The sequence below is a fragment of the Oxyura jamaicensis genome, chromosome 3 (genome assembly GCF_011077185.1).
Source record: "Oxyura jamaicensis isolate SHBP4307 breed ruddy duck chromosome 3, BPBGC_Ojam_1.0, whole genome shotgun sequence".
NCBI lineage: Eukaryota > Metazoa > Chordata > Aves > Anseriformes > Anatidae > Oxyura > Oxyura jamaicensis.
In genome coordinates, this window is record NC_048895.1 from 26,178,682 (window position 1) to 26,199,826 (window position 21,145).

The window sequence follows — 21,145 nt, forward strand, 5'->3', positions numbered from 1 at the left end:
CTCAACTACTACACAGAAACTGAGGTTGCCTGTCTGTGCCTTCTGTTCTCATCCAGCTGGAGACACCTCACTGAAACCACCAGTTTTATTTTCAAAACATCCGAGGCAGACAAATGGCACCACCTTCTATTCACATAAGCAGAAGGCCAGGAGAAACTAACAGACATGGCATCTTTTGTGGTTTGTTTTAAGGCTTATTTTATTTATTTTAACATGCTTGGCTTCCACTGAAGTCTTAAAAAAAATCATAAAGAAAGATTGACAGAGACAGGATCCAAGCCATTATGTGCAGCATTTCAGGCCAGCATTTTTATCAGAGGAACAACTCATCTAGATTCAACTCCCCGCACTTAGAATTAAAACACCATCTACATGAGTAGCACAGCAGAGCCAAAAAAAAAAAAAAAAAAATGTAGCCAGGAAAGCGATACCCAGTAGTTCCTCTAAGATTTTATTTTTCCTTCTAACTTCTGCTTTCACAGAGAAGCTGAAGAAGCACAATCATTCTTCCCAGCCAAATGCTAAGATGCTGAAGTGAGTTTGGCCAGCAGTTTTTTTTTTGCTGATGGCAATGCTGAAGGCAGAATGGCTGCCTGCTCGTACCCCCATAGCTGCATCGTTCCTTCTGGGCTAACAGATAGGTTCACCTTACCAGTAAGGTAAGCAGGTGTTACAAAACCCATGTAAGAAATAAGAGCATATATATATACACACATAATGTAATCAAAAAAATATGGCTCAAAGACTAATTACAATGACTTTAACTAGATCAGAAAAAAAAATGAAAAAATGGCGGGGGGGGGGGGGGGGGGGGGAGGGGAAGGAAGGGTGAAATCAGAAGAGATTCAAAAGATGAGCCTCTAAATTACACACTCATGCCCATTCTGTAGCATCCCGGGATTTGGGCTCCAGCCTCAGTGTTACCTACAACTGTTTCCTATAGACAAAAACACTTCTCTGCCATGAAGAATCCAGGGCCTTAAATATATATATATATCTATTTGAAGGAGTATAAGGACATACATGCACAAGCCACATTATATCCTCCTGTTTCTTGTGGGTGGTGGTGGTGCTAACAGCAGCCCCCTTTTCCCTGACCCTAAAGTAACAGCTCTCGCCCTCCGGGAGATCTGTGAGCCTGCTTCAGCAAGGCTCCTGCCTATCGGAGACGGCACTTCTCACTTGCTCTTCCAATCCTTCATTCTGAACAGCAACAATGTCACGGGTATTATCATGAGGGCAATGAAAGAGAGAAATATTCTCACTCCTAGAATTTACACACCGTCAACAGCATCAATTTCTTTTCTCTCTTTTTAAATCTAGCAATAGCTAGACACATTTCCTTCTCATTTCCCTGTCTACCTCAACAAGCACATCACAGATCCTGGCACTTTTTAGCACCTTCCCCTGCTTCCTTCTTCTGCAAAGCTTTTATTTAGGCCTAACAAGCAAACAGCTCACACTGAGGTTTCCTTCCCCCAGCCTCCTCACTCTCTGCTTCTAGACTTGCTTTGAAATAATTGAATGCAATTCTTAAATTAAAACCCTGTTTATTATTAGCTCTGCTGGAGCTGTTCTGCATGTTGCTTGGTACTGCTGACCTATGCAAGGAAAGAAAGTTTGCAATGCCGCGTTGAGGGCCTCGCTCCTCGTTTCTCTCTGCTGCTCTTTTAAGTGTCTGTACAAAATGCCCTGCTGACCCCCCGGAAGCTGGGTGATAAGCAGCTGATTTACTGTGTCTTACCGAATGTCTCTTATCTAAAACGATCTTCTTAAGCAAGCCATATGCTGCAAACATACTTTGAAATGTCTCCATAATAATCCGAGAAGCAGAACTGTTTGTCAAATAGCGCACACACTACTGCTGGCCACTTGGAATAACCATCAGCCACAAGTAGGTACATATGCTCATTGTGATCTGCAAAAATCAGCATGTCATATTTGCCAAGGCTTAGCAAACGCCACGGAGTGCTTTCTAGCTTTGATAGCCACCGTAAACTTTGGCTAATTTCTCCTTTTGCATCATGTTTCAAGCCTGATTACCAAACACGAACATGTAGCAAACTGCTCCTTTCAATTTATTGTGATAATACTCATTCATTTCACCCAGCATCCCCGCATGAAAGATTTATGGTATTAATCATGCACATCATAGTAAACAGTCATTCTCTACTGTCTATTTCATTTTTCTGCAGGAATAAGGATGAAAGTCCTGATCTGCTGTATCATTAGACCAACCAGAAAACAAACTATTATCGCGCTATTTTAACCAAAGCTGGAGCTTAGTTACTATGGGGAACGTCTTCAGATGCAGCTCTGTGCTTCAGGAGCTCGACTATCCCATTTTGAAAAAAAACAATTTAGAAACTTAATCACAGTTAAATGCAGGGCTTGCCTTTGCAGGGAGCTATTCAAGAATAGCTTTTCAAGTTAAAAAAAAAAAAAAATCAAAATTAAAGATTAATTTTAGACCTGTTGCCCAGAGCTTTGCTTTCACAACAGCAAGCTGCACTAAGGCAGCTTGCACTCTCACATTCCAAGCTCTGCTTGCTTGACAGATACCACAGAGAAGGAACAACTGTGGCATTTGTCTTGCCAGAGTTAGCAATCACTGGAGTGCGCTAGCAAAGCTGCTACAGCCTCGAGCTTCAAACTACACCCCACGACAAAGCTGGGTTTACAGGATTTCTACCCGGTTGCTCAGGCGGGACACGAGCATATTCTTTTGCTCTGCAATCCAAAAACAAGCATTAACCTGGTGCAGGCATCCTCAACATTTTCGTCGAGGTGCTGAGCCCAGTGTTTGGTGACCTCAGACGCAAGGGGCTCTGCATGCTACACAGCACCCTGAGCAGGTTTTGCAGCAACAGCTGGATCGTGAGCCAGACCGAGCTCCATGCTGTTAGTGCTGCACTGTGACCAGCAGCTGAAGCAGCTCATTTACGGCTGGCTCAGGAGCGCGCCCACAGGATACAGTCCCACTTTTGCTCAGGCACAGCGTACGCGTACCTCAAGTCAACGTGCTCGCAAAGGCATTCCCCTAATCCCTCTGTCTCATAGCATGGAGAAGCTCCTGTCTTCCTATGCAATACCTAAGCATTTCTCTTTTGTGGAGGCAGTGCAAGGCACCCTCTTTCACACCACCTTAACACAGGGATTTTCCCAATGTGCAGCTAACACCACTGCCCTCTTCTGATTCCTGTTCCCAGAGATAAAGTCTTCTTATTCAGCAACTGTTTGATCACTGATCATGATTATCACCCTCTCAAAACAAAACACTTGTAAATGTTGATTGCTCTAAATATAACAGGAAAATCTCTTTTCAGAAGAATAAAAAAGTCACTGTCACTAATTCCTTTTAGCCTTTGTTAACATTTGGGAAACAAACACTGGAGATTTCTTCTTCCTATCTTTGTACTTGTAAGAAAAACAAGAATACAGGCTTAGCATATAATTAAAATAATAAAACTTATTTGAATATTCAGACTTCCCTTCTTCAAAGCTGCATGCTGCTCTGGCATCCAGCCTCACTTTGGAACCACAGCTCCAGCCTTATTACTTCTCCTCTGGTCCAGACACTGCCTCCAGTAACACACCTATGATACCATCCACTGCCTTTTTCCCCTCTCCTAAATCTCTGCTCCTTCATGGCACAGTCAGTGTTTTTGTCCTTCCCTTTGGTGCCAGAAAGTTATTTAACCTCACCGATTCCATGAAAACAGCTTTTTATGTATGTACAATTTAATTCTTTGATGCTTTGATCAAGTGCAAAATAATTTAAACTGCTGCCAAATGAAACAACATATTCCACGAGCAATCTTTGCACTACCCTCAGAGCAATTTTCCGAGCCACCAGCAGACTCAAGCAGAAGACAGACATGTATGTGCCCGTGTCTGAAAGATTTCCCTCTTTATTCCCCGGTGTTGTACAGTAAGGATCAACTTCTGGTATGCTCTAAAAGATATCCCCAAATAAATCTTTACAAGTGAACAAAGATGAGCTAAAGTAGTACTGGAAAACAAACATGGTTTTGTTGTTTTCAATTAAAAAAAAAAAAAAAGGAAAAGAAAAGAAACCAGCAGCTTGATTCTGAGATACCTGTTCTTAATGGCTTATTCCTTCTTGAGGATGTATTTACCTTGCATCTGTCAGCCACAAGGATCATACTTAATACCAGCTGCACTTTACTGGATAGAAAAGGATGTTTAAAACTTTGCTGGTGTTCGATTCTCCTTTCTGCCAAGGGCAAATCACTTAATCTCCATCTCATTTCCCCACAGGCAGAGTGGAATAACTGTAGGCAACGGGGTGCATAAAGGTGGAAGTTCACAGATACTACAGTGATGGGAAACACCTAAACTCACAAGAAATCCTACTTGTGTGCTCTGAGATGATTTTCAGGGTCTAACAACCACAGAGGAAGCTCTCAGCTGGTCTGGAGCATTTAACACCCCGACGCGTGCACTTGCCTGGCAGGGGAGTTCAGTCGCGCTTCCCCAGTTGTCTCCTGCTGAGATCAGGCTATTTTTGTGAGCCTCAATTTCTCACATCCCCACTATTTCAAGGGGTGTTCTGAGTTGGAATAATCAATTTATTAAACCAGCAAGAGACAGTCATTCTTCACCCTGTAATTCTACATGTGCCTTTCCCCACCATGGAAGGCAGGGAACAAACACCAGTAAGTGAAGGGGTGTCTGTAAGCAAAAACCATTTTGCCACGTTTCTCAAACATCTGTCTGAACCATATTTCTTTTCCCTTTTTATTTCATCATGAAGGCACGCAAAAGATGCAGAAGATTCCCCATCCACATTTATCTTAAAACAATTTGTGCCAATTAGTGAAGGACCATTTCCTTCTGAAACTGGAGCAGCAACAGCAAGCATCTCCTCTTTTTTTAAATGTCCACCTGCAGACATCCTAAAGCTTTTCTCACAGCTTGACTTTAGCTTACAATGTTATATTGGTTCTTTATGCAACACACGCTAATTTTTCTTCAGAAATTACAGTCCTTACTGCACCTTTGTCATTTGCTACCCTCACCCTGCCATCATTTCCATTTACACAAAACCCAGCAAAAGTGCCTGCACGCCATTCGTCCTGCACTACAGTTCACAGCGGAGACACCATCAGCCAACACACCACAGCCAGATTTTTTGGTACATCCGTGGGCAGGCCGTGACCTGCTCACAGCACAGAGGAGGTGACACCGAACCATCACGCCACTCCACCACCACGGCTCTCCGGCCTCATTTGCAGCCACTGAGATGTAAAACTTTGTGCTGCTGCACATTACTAGCACAATACTGAGAACACAGTGTGCTCTATGGGAGTGAACAAAGGGAACGTCTTCCTCGTAGGAGTTTACACATTATGAGACCATAAAGCTCCTGAGATTTTGGGAACGCAGTCATACAAGCAACTGCTGGTGCACCCAGATTGCCTAGTCTAGAAAAACACATAGGAAATTTAAAGAAATAGTCATTTATGTTCAGTAGTATTTCACCAGTTCCCTGTTTACTTCGGGCATCTCCCTTCACCTGGACCAGAGTGTTTAGGCATTAAAACTTATGGTATTGATGCTCAGAGCTGACCTGGGATACCATGCAGCCAAGGCACTGGTGCACAAAGACCTCTCTGTAGGCAGCCACGATGCCCAGGAGATAACATTGCACTGAGCCAAGCCCTAACTCTCACTTTCCCAAGAGCCAAACCTGATGTATGAGCATCATACAAGCCTCCGCTGGGGCACCCTTAGCTCTGCTGCCTCGTGGCAGCACCGCAGCACCTGGGTGCTCACCTGGGTGCATCAGGGGCACCGCTAGCAAGCTGCCACCTTGCTGTCATCTTTCTCCCTCCTGCCAGGAAAAGGCCATGCATGAGGATCCTTCTTCCCTCATAACTGTTCAGATTCCTTTATCCTTATTTCTTATTTCTTTTTTTTTTTTTTTTTCCGGGGGGGGGGCGGGGGCGCGGGGCGGGGATGAAAGAAAAAAAAAAAAGAACAAAAACACAACCCATGATCACCGAGGTATGTGAAGAAAAATGAAGCAGAGCGTGGTTGAAAAGCTAACTCAGGATTTAAGATGCCTGCACTTATTTATTATATGATCTTTTATGGGAAATTGACAACAAGATACTCCTGGACAGGAAAAAAAAAAAAAAAAAAAGGATCATGAACTGCTTGGACACTGCAAGACAGAACTTCAGACCCTAAAACAAGATTTGTAAAGAAGCAAGCGAGCAGCCAGAGCTGAGAAAAGGGAAGGAGCGGCTTCATCCCAGGCACTGCTCTCACTGGATGGAGCTGCTGGGAGCACCGGGCTGCCCTTTCCCCAAGCCCTCCCGGGTGGCTGCAGTGTCCATGCCAGCAAGTAGACCCCACAAATGTCCGTGGGGTCACTCCCCAGTGCCCTGTCTCCACTGGCTTTTCTTTCATCGAAGCTGTGGCACCCCCAGGTGCTGGAATGCCTCCCCCTGAGGCCCTCCCCCTGTGCCCCTGTCAGGGCACAGCCCTGACACCCAGCTGTGCCCATCCCCATGTCCAGATGTGGCACAGCTGGGCTGGGGCCCACAGGCTGCCTTTCTGTGGGCAGGGGGCAGGAAAGCAAATGGGGAGCCTATGCTCCAAGAAAAGCCCCGGTGTTGGCCTGATAACTCAGCCTCCAAGCAGGTCATGGCCCAGCTGACCTGTTGGTAAAAGCTCTTCTTGGCTCTGCTTCTGCTGCGCCAAGATCAGAGATGCCCGGGATTTCCCTTTCCTGGCTCCAGTTCTCAAGTTCTTTCCCAGATCTTTAATGCAGCGGTTTTTGATCACCAGCTCCATGGGGTATCACACATTTAATTTCTTCTTTTAACCACTGAGCTAGTGCTTGGCTATAAAAATAAACCTCTGTTGTTCCTTCAACCCCTTCTCCCAAGTAAAGGGCAGATGAAAGCTTTCTTTCCTTTTCAAAGCGAGTGCTTTGGATCCTGACAGAGGAGAGATCTCACCATTAAACATGGGCACAGGGACATGAAACACACACTCCCTTCTCCCACTTCTTCACAGCACATCGCTGTCTCTGGCAGATCCCAGAGCCCTGCCTGATCTGCCTTCTGCTGCACAGTGCCGGTACCCCACAGCCCTCGTCCTTCCTCCACAAACCAGGGGGATGCTGGCACGTTTCTGCAGTCTGAATTAAAGCCAGAAGCTGATGATCAGCAGAAGGTGGCCAGGATGGGAGCACTTGATGTGCCCACCTTGACTGCTTGAGACTAGAAACAAAGTTTTCTTAATACTTTCAATAGGACCTCAGCTGCTAAGGATAGCCTAAAGACACTCCCAGTGTACTATCAGTTGCAGGTACCTGCTGCATCTCTGAGAACAAAAACACATTTTCCACTGTTTTTGCCTGGAAAGAGCTCATCATAAGCCAAACACTCAGCTTCTCCATAGCAGGACACAGCCCCCTCTGCGGGCACAACACAGCAATCCCTCGGCACAAAACCCACCATCTACCACAGTGAGAACTTCACCACTAAGCTCTCTCTGCAGAGCTACATGGGCTGCTGACTTTGCTAATGCCACCTAAAGAAACCTTTTGCAGGTAGGGTTCAGAAGATTTCCACCAGAGGAGCACAGCACACCCCACCAGGCAGCCTTTCACTGCTAGAAGTGCATCCATCTCTATTGATTTCACCAGCACATGGAAATTGGTCACACTGCAATTTTTGCCCTACCCCTCGGTTCTTCCCTCACCAAACAAGCCATAGCTGTGCAGGCAAGACTTTTAGGCATAGACTATGCTTAATGAACCAAGAGAGCATGGTACGTATGGAGGGAGGGAGTGGAAGCCTGAAACTGCACTACTCAAGAAAGCAGAACAGCAATAACTCCACTCAAAACATGGGCGAAACACTAAGGCTTCTGGCTCATGGGAAGTGTCACAAGATCTCTGAGTCTCCAGCATGGAAGTCTCTTTGTCTTGTTATTTAAAAATAAGGACAGCAGCCCCAGCTGCACAGCATCCCTCATTGCCACCACTGAATTGCTGTCTGACTATTAAACCTCCAAGGCCATCCTCAGCTGCATTTTCCACTTACAAGGAGCCACTTGCTGCATCTCGCTCCCCTATCTCAAAATCATCTGAAATATATAAGCTAAAAAGAAAAAAAAAAAGATAAATCCGGTGCAAACCTGACATGGTGATAATTTTAAAAGCTATGCTGCTCATGTCAAATTATTCAACATCTGTCTTCATGTTCCCACAAAAATTAGCATAGGATGGTGGTTTCTGGTGACACCTATAGTGAAATATTTTGACTTCTACCAGCAAAGTTGCAAACAACCTGTCAAGAGGATAATGTCAGTTTTCTAGTACTGCGTATTAAAGTCAATTGAGGGTTTATCTGCTGTGTGAAGCTACTGACCTGACCTAAAAACAAAGGCTCTGGTGTCAGGAGGGTGAGTCTGACACACTACAGCTGGAGGATGCCAAGGCATGCTGGAGCACGGGGCTGGCCAAATTTAATGCCTTGGACTTAAAGAGCTGCCAGAGAACCACACAAATGTTGGAGCAGGCCAGTCTTTAGGGCTAACCCTCCAGTTACAAAACACCTGTGATGGAAAGGCTGCAGTGAGTCACCACAGATTTCAGGGCTGGACAACAAGGAGAAAAGGCTGAGCACACAGGGGAGGATGTGTGTCTGCATATATTTTATACATACAAGATGCACATACACACTCATACAGAGATGTCTGGAGTACTGCTGTGCTCGTGCATCCCCTTTTCCAGGCAGGATCAGCCAAGAAGGGGCTGACAGGAGCCAGCTCTGTTGCTGCTTTAGCCAGCAATCTGCTCGCCCATTTCAGAGGGCATGGGGAGCACTGGGATAACAGCAAGAAAGCTAAGGAGCTCCTTGCTCCTGCCGGCAGAACAGCTAGTGAGAGGAAGGGGAGGGGGACAGATTCATGCCACCAGGCTCAAGGTTAACGCTAAAGTGTGCCTGCTCCCCCCAAAACTGGCAGCAAAGTCACACGTGTGAGCTGAGACACCTCGCTTGGGCGATGCTACACTGAAGGCTCCAGGAGGAGAGGCTTTTACTTCACAGGTAAGAGGAGCAGGAAACAAATCTTGTCATGTGGACATGAAATGAAAGAGTGGGAATGTTTATGGCCAAAACCTAGGATATGTTTTACCATGACACCCTGTTGCAGGCACAAGAAAACATTCTCCCGCTAGATTTTTTCTCTGCCTGCAGTGGCACCTCACAAGTGATTCAGTGCGATGGTGTCTCTTTAAAGAAAGGGCTTTATGGGGTCATTTATCCCCAACCTCAGAGGCCAGGACTACACTTTATATGCTTCACTCCCACCAGTTTAAGTATCTGAAGTAACACAGCCCATCCAAGCCCTCCACAATCTTTGTGCCAGGCAGTTTTGCCTGCTGCCCAGCCCAAGCCTTCCTTTTATTCCCTTTCCCTTGCCTTGCTGCAGCCCCTCATTGCACACTGCCATGACCATTCCTGAAAGGCTTCTCAGACGCCTTTTCAGCAGGTGAATTATGAGAGCCAGGGGACAAAACATCCCGCTCCCTTTTATCCTGCCCCCAAAGAGGCTGCTGCTGATCATCTGGACTGGGCTAGCTGCCAGACACCCCAGAAACGTTAATTATATGCTACACATGGAGTAAGCAAAGCAGCAGCCCTGGGCACACCCTGAATCAGAGCTAAGTGTGTTCTGGAGTCTGTAAGGCTGATGAGGAAGCAAGAGGCATGCTCACCCCTTTGGAAACCCTCTCTACCCTCCCCTTTCAGTCTAATGTATAGCCTTTAAGCACCGATAACTTGAAACACGGGAGGTCAGGACCCCTTTCCCCCTTACCTCTTCTCTCTCCCTCCAAATTATGACATTTCCTATAAATTGGTTACTGCTTTCTCCTCATCTTGACTGGCAGCAGTAACACACTGGGACTGACAGGTGCACACAGAATTTGGGAAATGGGGCGCCACGAAAGGCTAAGCCTGCTGAGCTGCCTCCCGTGTCAGGCCAGCTTTGTCTTATTTCAACAAACAAGGCTGAAAGGATGTGATCAGCTAATGAGAAGAGGGTTTCAGACACTCTTCACTCATTACAACAAATGCCAATTTATATAACAAGCCTCTTCAGGTAGCAGGCTAAAAGCACCTTGACTCCTAATTAAATCGCACCTCCACTGCGAAAGCTTCTTTCCCAGCAACCCCCTTACACACATTTTATTTATACCATTCATCTCAATAAACCTCTCCAACAACTCCACTCTCCTAGACAGAGGTCTTTTGTGTGCACCCATGTGGGTGTATTATTTAAAGGGTACATCACATGGATACTTTATCTAGTTTAATCTGATTTAATCTTAGCAGATTTACTAAAGTAAAATATATTTATAGACCAATATACGCGCCTCTCCCTATTCCCATCACCATGAATACTCAAAAGCAGAAAAATGGACCTGAACCATGACACCTGAGTTCCTGAAACTGCCACAATAAGTGTCTTACAAGACCAACATTCACAGCACAGACCACCTAAGCACAATCAGCTCGAAGCTATGGTGAGAGGCTATTATTTTGGGCAAAGCAGAGGGGCGGTAGGGCTGATTTTTAATCCTGCTTTAGTTATCCTTGCAAATATAATGGTATCAATCCAGTCCTGCGTGAGCCATCAATAACAGCAATTTACCACCCAAACAAAGCACGAGAACAGTGCAGATCGGGAGACCGAAGGCAGGATTGGGAGAGACAAAATGAAAACTATTAGTCACCGCAGAAGTTTGCGGTGTGCTGCTTCCACGACACGCTGCCCTGGGCTGCGCTCGGGGCCGGCTGCGTGCTAAGACTCTCGACAGCCTCAACAGAAAGTTGGAAGACGTAGGGGAGGGGAGGGAGAGAAAGGGTTTCTCCTCTGGTTGGTTAAGTAAGAGAATAGACGGGAGTAGTACCATTTGGACTCAAAGAGATGCCGTCTTTTCAGGGCACGTCTGTCTATCTGGGCTTTCTTTTGCACGCTGCTTCTCCAGTCTCTCTCAGAGGAAAAGAGAAAGCCACCTGTAAGTGATCCCAAGGATCTAATTCAGCAGCAGCTCTAACAAATGCAAGTTCATGGAAGTAAATGAAGAAGCCCACAACAGCCAGCCTCCTTGGCACATTTAAGTAAACCAGGTGTAAGCTCTGTCCCTCTTGCTACGCTCCTGAGCAAAGAGGCCATCCTACAGCAAGTATCAGCTTCTCAGCAGCAAGCACATTAAAACAAAATTAAGACAGTTCAGCTAGAAACACATTGCCTGGTTTAAAGGATTGAATAACCTGCCTTGGCTAGGTTTCTGTACCACTAACTCATTCTGCTCTTCATTTCCCTGCAGTTTTCCACTGGATATGCAGACTGCGAGAAAATAAATGTACTGGGAGGAAGAAAGAGAAAAGGAAGAAAACCCCCCTCCGTTTAAAAATGGTTATTTTACAACATGGACCTAAACTCAAATTAACATCTCAGCCCTCAAAGAGAAAGGAGGAATTGTTCCCATTAAAGAAATCCATCATTAAAAAGTGACCTACAAAGACTTACCCATAGCCAGGGAGACTGAACTGATCTTTGCCAGGGCTCACACAAGAGACTGGCTGCGTGCTGTTAAAAGGGGGAGGAGGGGGCTGGCTTCTCTCACTGGGGTCTCTCTTCAGAGCTCAGAGAGCCGGGCTTGTTAGAGGCAGAGGCATGCCTTCCAGAAGGACTTTACAGCAACGCACAACTGAGTCACAAGCCAAGATAAAGCCGGCTTGTTAGGAGAGGCAAGTCTTGGGGGTTGCTTTTATTTATTTATTTTTCCCAGTATGTTGGAAATGCAGACGTTGGAAAGCCAGAATTAAGAGAGGGGGCTGGCTCACATGCATCCCACCCAGGGCTGGTGCTCAGAGGGGGCACGGGGGACCCCAGCTGCTGCCCCCCGCCCTCCTCTGCTGCACTGGGCTTGCCATTTGCCACCCTGCCTATGAACGAGGTGTGGGGGGAAATAAGCACCACCACGGACCGAAAAATAATATAAAAATAAAAATAAACCCCGAGCAGCTCGGGGCAAAGTTCACCAGGGCGCACGAGCAGCCCCCCGGGAGACGGGGGAGCCCGGCGGGGGGATCGGGGAGAGGGGGGATGATTTGGGGTAGGGCAGCACGGAGGGCAGCCGAGCCGAGCCGTACCAACACCGTGCAGGGGAACACAGGGGAACATCCATCCCCTCCTGCCGGCGTCGCGTCCACCCCCCCCGGGGCGGCCGGGGGTTACGGGGAGGAATTAGGGAGAAGCCACAGGCTCCGGGAAGCCTACCGCTGCATGATGCTCTCCGCTCGGGCTGCGGCGAGCTTTAGCAGCGTCATTTACTTTCTCCTGCAGGTGCTTTTTAACTTTGATCCCATCGCCGCCGCCCTGAGCCCTCGCCGCCCCCTCCCTCGCTCCGAGCAGCCACCGCGATGCCGCCCCTTACCGTAAACCCCCTGTCCCCTGCTGTAGGCTGGCACCAGAGACAGGAATAAAAAACAGATCATCTCCATCTTCAAGGCAGCGCCTTCATCGCCGGCGAAGAAAAACAGCCAAAAGAGCCCAGGCAGCATCCGGCGGGGGAGCGAGGAGCGGGCGAAAGCCTCCCGAAACGCCGCCCCATGCGCCCCGCTCCGGACACCGGCGGAGGAAGGGACCCCCCCGCCGGAGCCGCCTGGGGATAAAAATTAAAAAGCAACAAGAAAAAAAGAAAAAATAAATAAAAATAAAAAATGAAAGGGGGAAAGAGAAGGGGGGAAAGAGAAGAAGGCAGGGATGGCAGGAAAGCCGAGAGTCGCTTCTCTCTTCGGAAGGATGCTCGAGGATACCCAGGAAAAGGAGCAGGGCAGTGGGCAGCCCACAGGGACAGGAGCAGGGTCCGGGCCAGCCCAGCGCTGCACCCACCCCGGTAGGGAAGGGGTTTCCTTTGTGCAGGGGGAGTCGCCGAGCGCTGCCCGAAGTGCTGCCAGCTGGGGCCAACTTGAGAGAGTCCTCGCCCGCCCTCCTCCCGACGAGGCTCTGGCCGCAGCCCCACGAACGAATGGGGGGAAAGGAGAAGGAGGTGGAGGGAAAAAAAAGAGAGGAAAAAAAATTGGGGGGGGGGGGAGGGGGCCGAGGAGCCAGATGCTGAAAGGCGGAGGGAGGGCTAGGTATCCTCTTCTCCAGATCTTCTGGGGAGGGGATTGTTGTAATTAATCAAATCCAGGATTTTTATTATTATTATTATTTTTTAAAGCGTCTCCCAGGAGCTCCCCCAGCTGCACCGCATCGCCCCAGCCAGCCTGAAGGGAGAAGCGAGCGAGGAGCAGCCCCAGCAGGCGCCCTGCAGCTCAGCCCGGCTCTCCTCTCCTCCTCCCCAGTCTGCCAGCTCCTTCTCCCTTCAAAACTTTCCCCGGTGTTGCGTGCAGGGCTCTGCCGGCTGCTTCTTCCCCGCCGCTCTCCGGCTCCTCCCGCCTCGCAGGCGCTTTGCATCCGCGGGGGGATCCGCGCCGCTCCCCCCCCCGACGGCTGCCGGAGCCCCCCCGGGGAAGCAGCGGGGGCTGCAGCTGGAAGGGAGCCGCCGAGGAGGATGGAGGAGCTGCGAGAAGTTGGCTGACTCCCGGCCGGGTGCTCGCCCCGAAAGGCGATGATCCCCAGCACGAAGTTGCCGGAGGGGTCCCCGCTCCCCTGCCCCCCCGACGGGGCGTCCGGGGGCACCGAGCCCCGGGCTCGCCTCAGCCCTGCCTGCCAGCTCTGCCCAGCACGCCGCGTTTTCCTCCCCCTTTGGCTTTCTTTTTCTTTTTTTTTTTTTTTTTTTTTCTCCCTCTCCTCCTCCCCTCCTCCTCCCCTCCCCTCCCCTTTTCTTTTTTTTTTTTTTTTTAAAAAATAATAAAATAAATAAATATCCGAGCCAATTAAAGCAGCCGTGCTCCGGCAGAGCCCTGCCTCCTGCCCAATTCCCCGAGCCTCCTCCAGCCCCGGCCCAATTAGAGGCGACACCGCAGGGCTGGGGAGGAAAAGGGCTCGCTCCGGGCGGAGAAATCAGCCGCCAGCCCCGGGTCCCTCCATCCTCAGGATGCTCCCGGCAAGGTCGGCTTCTCCCGGGCGGGAAGCGCGCTGAGAAAAGCCCGGAGCTGGGGAACGGGGCTCAGGGGCGGCGGGGACCGGGGGAGGGGGGGGCGGCTCCTTCTGGCTTGGATTTTTTTTGGGGGGGCAAGGTTTGCCGAGGAGAAGTTTGTGGTCCCCTCTAGGAGGGCTCCGGGGGCTGCCCTGTGCTAGCTGGGGTGGGGGCTCGGCGGTGTCGTCCCCCCCCCCGGTACCCGAAGGAAGCATCCGCCGGCGGGCGGCGGTTCGCAACGCGAGCGTGTCGCTACCGGGATAAAAATGTAATTAAAGGAAAAAAAAATAATAAAAATAACAGTCATTGAGAGATACGGCCCAGAGAGCGGCTGGCTGCTAAGTCATGCTCTAACAAACAAGCAATTAATAGATATAGCCGCTAATTACGAAGCAGTTATTCCTCTTGTAAACGGTGCTCAGAGAAAAGCGGCACCGAAAGGCAGCAGAGGGAAGGCAGCGATAGGGACAGGGCAGCATCACCCCCCTGAACAGCATCCCCCGGCAGGGCAGGGGAATTCCCCTTCCCCTGGACCCTGCCGGACCCTATCTCCTCTCGTGTAAGAATGCCGCGAGTCTGAAACTGCCTTTTTTATTTTATTTATTTTTATTTATTTATATTTTCCTCTTCCCCAGCCAATCTAAGGCAACGCTTGCCAAGAAACCGTGGGCTTCACACTCCGAGGTGTCCTTCCCAATGATGATGGCATGGGGAGAGACCTGACAAAGGTGTCTGGTGTGAGCAAGTTTATTATTATTATTATTATTTTGAATTCAGTAAGCCCTTCATTGAGAAGGACGTGGGTGCTGGCAGCAGAGCTATAGGGTCTGTAGGCAACAGGAGAGTGGAGAGCAGCACTGGGAGGGCAGGAGGAGCAGCCCCTTTGCCAGGGCATGGGGAGGGGCAGGAGCTGACACTACGGAGGGAAAGTAGAACTGTCCCCATCTGCACAAAGCAGGCTGACAGCAGCACAAGGAAGCAAGGCAAGGAGATGTTTGCAGATCCAGGAAGCTGCGTGGTGATAAAAAAAACAGTGAGACATGAGTCTCGTTTTTTCTACTCTTCATTTTAAGATAAGGATATTTTGGGGGCGCTTCATAGCCTTTCTAGTATTTTTTTTTTCAGGGATTCTCATTTGATTATGAAATAATGCCTCGGAGTTTGAATGACTCTGAATTACAGATCTGGATAATGAGTCTTTAAAAAAAATCCCAGAAATGTATGCTTCACACCCCTTTTTTGTGCTAACTTTCAATGCACATGCTCATGTTTCCTTGGCACAAATGCCTGTGAAAAATGAATTTCAAAGTAAACTGCCAAAATATGTGAAACAACCCAGCTTTCTCTTGGCAAATAATAGTATTTGTGCCAATAGTAGCTTTGAACTCATCCTATTAAGGAATAGTTTAAAATAAAATAAAAAATAAAAAAAGCCCATAAAGTGAGTGTGAGTGGTCCGTTGAATTGAAGGGAAAATAACTGGATAATAAATAATTAGAAAAAGCTGTCACCTGTCAATGGACACTGAGTAAAAAAAGATACTGCCAAAACCTCAGCACACGGTTACATTTGCTAAATAAGGTAATTAATAATTATTTGCTGAGTCCTAATAAATCATAACAGCCAGAACAATGGAGTTCCCAAGCACAACAGCGAGCCAGCCTTCCCGACACACTTGTAAGCAATCCACTTGTCGTAAAGAACCCGCGCCCTGCGGTGATTCTGCTTGTCAAAAGGAAGAGCTAGGGGATGCCTTCCTTCCCCACAGGCCGTTTCTGCAGAACAGATTTGTCCCATCCTTCCGGCTGGGAGTCAGCGTCTCCAGTCCCTTCTCAAGCCCCGACTTGTCAAATGAGTCCTGTCTCCCTGCAATATTTATACGCACTACATCACCTATATTTCACAGCTGCGTTGAGGTAGACAGTCTCCCGGACGGATGTGGTGTTCAAAGAGAGCAAATCATACCCGGCACAATGTCAGCAGGCAAGAGGCGATTGAAGAAGTGTGTGAGGCCAAGGTCCAGTTACAAGGACATTAATTCTCTTTGTGTCAATGTTTTCATGCTATAATCTGGTGCAGGCTGTCATTTATTTCTTCTCGGAGATGATGCAACTATCTGTGGTTCCTGGTGATCTCTTGAGCATGTGGCCTGACATTTTGGTCACCTTTTTCTTGCTCATTTTCTTCCCAGCACAACAGCCACGATTGCCTCCAAGTCTGATCTCTTTCTCCCTCCCTCCCCACGCACACACGTGGAAGTGAGCGCAGCCCAGCTGGAAGCTTTCCCATGGCATTTCCCTTGCTACGGCTTACTAAAAGGGAGTAGAAATAGGAAGTAGGAAGGGAAAAAGAAAATTAAAAAATGGGGCACCTTAAAGACAATGGGTGACTTTGAATGCTGCAGGAGAGTTGGGAAGGGGAAAGCCAGAGGACTCTGTAGCACTGCAGCAGGGATGGGAAGCCCAGGGAATTATCCCAGGGAATTATAACTGCAGCACAGGGCTGCATCGAGGAGCTGGGAGCACAGGGCTGCTCCTGCGGTGCTGCTGTGCCCTGCTGAGCTGGGGAGGCACTGACACAGCCCAGCACAGGCCCGGGGCAAGGGGTTGACCCGAGGTGATGAGATAAGGCACACAGGAGCCAAACAGAGGGAATTAGGATGGGCAAGGGAGAGCCAGCATGCGTGGTGTCAGTGTGGGGAGAGGGAGCCCCGTAGGGCTGCTATAAACACATTAGGGAAACAGCACAAGGGCTCTGCAGAACGAGAGCTGCTGGAAGATGGGGATGCAGGGGCTAAGCTACAATGACCGGATGAGATCTGTCCACTGTTTTCTCTCTGTTTAATTGGTCTTCATAGGAGAACTGTAAAAAAAAATTAAAAATAAAAGCATAAAAATGCTAGTTTGTGATTCTGAAGTGCTGGGATCAGCATCTCTTTGGGGAAAAAATCCCCCTAGCCTGGAGCAGTGCTTGCTGCCATCCTTAACACTAGGCTGGTGCTGCTTCTGCCATGGATCCTCCCAGGTATCTCCTGCTCCCCATACAAAGCATGCCAAGGTGGGGCTATAAATCCCAAGGGCTCTGCTTTGCTGTCCTCAGTTCTCTGGTGTATTCCACCCCAGGGAATATACTTATGCTGTGTTTGCTTTCTTCCCAGATGCATTTTACAGCATTAGTTGTACCTCTGAGCCTCTCATGTATTCTCTGCTTCTTTTTTTGATTATCTCTCCCCATCACCGAGTGTGTTGGGCACCGAAAGGAGTGATGAAGAGGGAATCCACCTCTATTCCTCACCCCGGGTACTCATCCTGCCCTGGCTCCACCACCCTTCCTCCCTGTGCTTGCGTGATGCAGCCAGTGCCTGGGCCATGCTGGGCGTTCTGGCACCTGGTTGGCATTGGTCGGGGTTTTGCTTTTCCTGCCTTTCCCCAGTTATACTTTGAGAAATTTCTATTTCCTGGTTCAGGCTTATCTGAAACCCGTTGCAATCCCTTCCTCTGTGATCTCCATGTGTGGCCACTTTTCTTTCCTCAGCTCAAGTGCTGACACACTCGCACACCATCCCACTTCTTGTGCACTAAAACCACAGGCTTTTAACTCAACATTTTCTACCAATCTTTACGCTTTTTAGACTATATATCTAGTTTGCCAGAGATCCTGCTGTTTTTTTGCTCTTGTGCTTTAGGACAGATAGGGGCTGGTGTAGGGGTGCAGACAAGTGTCTCAGCACCACTGGAAGCATCTTTTGCCTGTTTCACCTTTTCTTTGATCTTTTTTTTTTTTTTTCCTCTGCCTCCTTCTCCTCCTGCATTCATGCTTTCTTCTTCTTTCCCACCCTCCCTTTCATCTGTAAAAAGTGAGTTGGAAAAATGTCAAGCTGGTGCTGGTCAAAGGAACTTGTTCTCCTTTCTTTCACTTGCTTTCATTGCCTCAGCCCCCATCTTCTAGCATGTGTCTCCCAGAGTGCACAGGAAAGGGATGTTTTTTTTCACCGAGAGCAGGTACAAAAGGCTGGGTATGATCCTCCCCTGTTGGTGCTGTCTGCCACTGCCAGCAAAGGGTGCATCGATCGCTGATCTTTCCAGCGTCGGGCAGATGACCTGAAATTTGTGATCTCTGGCCTGCAGTGAAGAGTGGGGTGCTGGGGAGGGTGCAGGAGCTGCTCCTCAAGATGCCTTCAGCCAGAGCCCTGTTGCTCGAGCAGCTCTCCCAGAGGGCTGTGCTACTTTTCCCATGAGATGTTTCAAACACCGTTCACAGCATGGGGCAGATTGTCGGGAGCTGATGTAAAACATGCACAGAACAACCTCAGATGGGGTCTTGCCATCATGGCCTTGGTGGAGACAGCCCTTGGCCACAGGTAGCACATTACATCTCCCATACGCTGGCATGAGGAGGAGGCCATCCTGCAGAGGCTCTTTTATGGGATCTCTCAGGTTAGGCTGTGGTCTCTCAGGCCCTGAGACCACTGACTGGTGAGAAAATGCCCCAGCTGGTACCTCCTCACTTCAACTGCCCAGTGACCACCCTCGTTTGGGGAGTCTTTGCCAGGGAAGCTGATCTATTAGCAATGCATTCACTTAAAATTGCATTCAAGGAGCTCCTCAGTCCCTTTTTGTCCTCAGGCAGAGATGCCTTCACTTTAGGAAGGTAAACATCTGTATTTTGGATGAAAAAAAGAAAGCCACAGGGAAAAAAGTGTATTTCCACCAGAATCCCCCCTCACTACTGATCCCAAACCACGAGGTGGTAAAGGTGGTTACAGAAAGATTCAGCAGTGTGCCAGGCAGGTTGCAGAGAAGCGCATGCCATTCAATGCCTGCAGCATCCCTTTTGCTTTCTGAGCCATGTTCATCAGTGCTGCAGCTCTCTGCTGGCCTCTCACTCTAACATGACAACAAAAAACATTTGAAACCCAAAGGTGTCAGGAGCTGATGTGCACGGCCACCATCCAAACAGCTCGGGCAGGCAGACAAACTTTGCACAGAGGTAGTTTCCGTGCTGCATGCTATACACTGACCATGAGTTACCTCCTCAAGTTACTCACGCCTTTTCATCTTCAGATGTTGTTGGCCACTGCCGAACACTCTTGACTCAAGGATCCAGTGATTGTTGTCCTTGTGTGAACCTGTATGTACATCCACACACACACATCCCTTTCCCTCCTGTCCTGTGATGCACTACAGCTACATTTTAACAAACCACCTGTTCAAGTCAAAATATCTTAATTCTTTTCACAAATTCAGAGGATGCAAAAGAATTCTGTAAAGAAGCAAAAGCATTTGGAGCTGTGCCTGCTGAAAGGATGCTTTATACACATACACCCCCTCCCCAAAGGTTGCTGCTCCCTCCTTACCTTTGGTGGGTCTGAACCACAACTCCCTGGTGCCTCAATGCTTAAATACACTAACATCCCTAATGCACAGTGGCATCCTTGTCTTTCCTCCGTAACCTGATAGACTGTTCCATTTTAGAAAACTCATGGTGAAAGACTGTTTCGATTTACCATGACTATTTATAACACAATTCTCTGGCAAACCAGAGTTAGAAGCACCATTACTGTACAGCCCTGAAACGTGAGACAGCTCATACTAGAAATTAACAGAAAAACCCTGGTGGGAGGAAATTATAGAAACACCAACCACTTCTTTTTCATCTGAGCTGCCCCTAATCGTTTTAGCCAAGCTGGGGCTGGCACTACCCGGGGACACAGGATGGATGTGCTGAAGCAGAGGGGCAGAGTTTGCCAGCACAGGATTTACCTGCCCCTGCCAGGAGCAAGGCAGAGGCATGTGCAGAGCTGGAAGGGAGTATTTTCTTCTCTCATTCCTCAGTGTGGCTGCAGGCAGACAGTATTGCTGCTGAACTGTGTATTCCTATGTATAATTACTTGCTTATTAGCTGGAGAGCTCATCATGCCAAGAAAGTTAGTGGGAATACAGAGCAAAAACATTTCTCCTCTCCCTGTCTTCCAGACCAGAGAAGTAACAGCGGATCTTGCGACCTGCAGGGAACCTCCACCTCCTCCACCCTTTATCGCCTGGAGGAGGTTGAAGATTGATTGATTTCTCAGTTACATTTAGTCCCTAGAAGAGAAAAAGAGCTAATCATGCTAGCCTGATGCTAGAGCCAGGGATGCTGATGGCGGTGGCCATTACAGCTTTCAGTGACCTGCTGGGCACGTGTTCCTGGCAGGGGACCTCGCACCGAGCTGTGAGGATGAGGGGAGCTCAATGCAGCTCTTGCAACTTTCCACTGGGGGCTCACCAGACGCTGAGGTATTTTCCTGCACTTCCCTCATGTCTCAAGCCTTGCACACTCACCCTGTGGGTTTCCAAAGAAGTTTCTCCATGCAGCTCCCCGGATGGCTGCACTCCAGCGAAGGATGAAGCCATTGCCTTGGCCAGACAAACTGCTGCATCCAAACTTCCCTTGGAAAACCAGGTGAGGTATTTGAGTAACAGCAGCAGACTTCCCTATCAGCAACGTCAAGCAGGGAAATTAGTGGAAAATCGTGTAATTTTTATATGGATAGAATCATTCACAGGTTTCAGAGACAGAAGGAGACACTGCTGGTCTGACCTCCTGTTCTAATCAGAGCACATTGTGAGGAGTAACCTCCAGTCCTGATTTCTAAGAAGGCAATAATAAACCATTCATTTGTATTTCATACAGAGTAATGCCGTATTTCATCAGGATGCACAAACCTGCATTCTGAAGGAACAATACACATTTGGGATTGGATTTACAGCTGTTTAGTAGCTCTCGCATTTGCAGGCAAACTGCAGTACCTGAATGGCCGGGAGGTTTCCTGGCATGCGACGGTGGGTGTCGGGACTGGGGGAACCAGCAAGATCCAGGAGAGAGGGGGAAGCCGGGGGAAAGCTGGGGCAGGACTGAGTCAGGAATTAATAAGGGCCAGCAGAAAAAGGAGGGTGCAAGAAATAGCCCGAGGGGGGATAAAAGAGGGACACTGGGGCAGCTTGAAGCGTGGGAGGAAAA

At 48.5% G+C, this 21,145-nt stretch overlaps 1 protein-coding gene and 4 long non-coding RNA genes across 8 annotated transcripts in view; 3 read left to right on the plus strand and 2 right to left on the minus strand.

Annotated features, from left to right (window-relative positions):
• MDGA1 (MAM domain containing glycosylphosphatidylinositol anchor 1) overlaps positions 1-12,658 on the minus strand; it is a 141,033-nt gene extending 128,375 nt beyond the window's left edge. Inside the window, exon 1 of one of the 2 annotated variants that reach the window (XM_035321656.1) lies at positions 12,494-12,658. In XM_035321656.1, coding sequence (XP_035177547.1) covers positions 12,494-12,620 — 127 coding nt within the window. In that variant the 5' untranslated portion in view covers positions 12,621-12,658. Of the gene's footprint in view, positions 1-11,583; positions 11,787-12,493 lie in introns of those variants that run through there. The other variant, XM_035321657.1, reaches the window with a different exon arrangement.
• On the plus strand, positions 12,190-12,778 carry LOC118164247. The gene is made up of 2 exons (XR_004749393.1): positions 12,190-12,402; positions 12,520-12,778. It is a non-coding gene; the product is annotated as an uncharacterized LOC118164247 (long non-coding RNA).
• Positions 12,779-12,982: 204 nt separating this feature from the next.
• Positions 12,983-13,506, plus strand: LOC118164246. The gene is made up of 2 exons (XR_004749392.1): positions 12,983-13,108; positions 13,283-13,506. It is a non-coding gene; the product is annotated as an uncharacterized LOC118164246 (long non-coding RNA).
• Positions 13,507-18,112: 4,606 nt separating this feature from the next.
• On the minus strand, positions 18,113-20,149 carry LOC118164245. Of its 3 annotated transcripts, XR_004749391.1 has the most exons (4): positions 20,034-20,149; positions 19,500-19,603; positions 19,191-19,348; positions 18,113-18,424 (listed from the first exon to the last, which is right to left on the minus strand). It is a non-coding gene; the product is annotated as an uncharacterized LOC118164245 (long non-coding RNA). The 3 variants fall into 3 exon arrangements; XR_004749389.1 differs by lacking the exon at positions 20,034-20,149 and having other exon boundaries at positions 19,500-19,723; XR_004749390.1 differs by lacking the exons at positions 18,113-18,424; positions 20,034-20,149 and adding an exon at positions 18,464-18,801 and having other exon boundaries at positions 19,500-19,723.
• A 267-nt stretch (positions 20,150-20,416) lies between these two features.
• On the plus strand, positions 20,417-20,925 carry LOC118164248. The gene is made up of 2 exons (XR_004749394.1): positions 20,417-20,592; positions 20,691-20,925. It is a non-coding gene; the product is annotated as an uncharacterized LOC118164248 (long non-coding RNA).
• Positions 20,926-21,145: the final 220 nt, after the last annotated feature.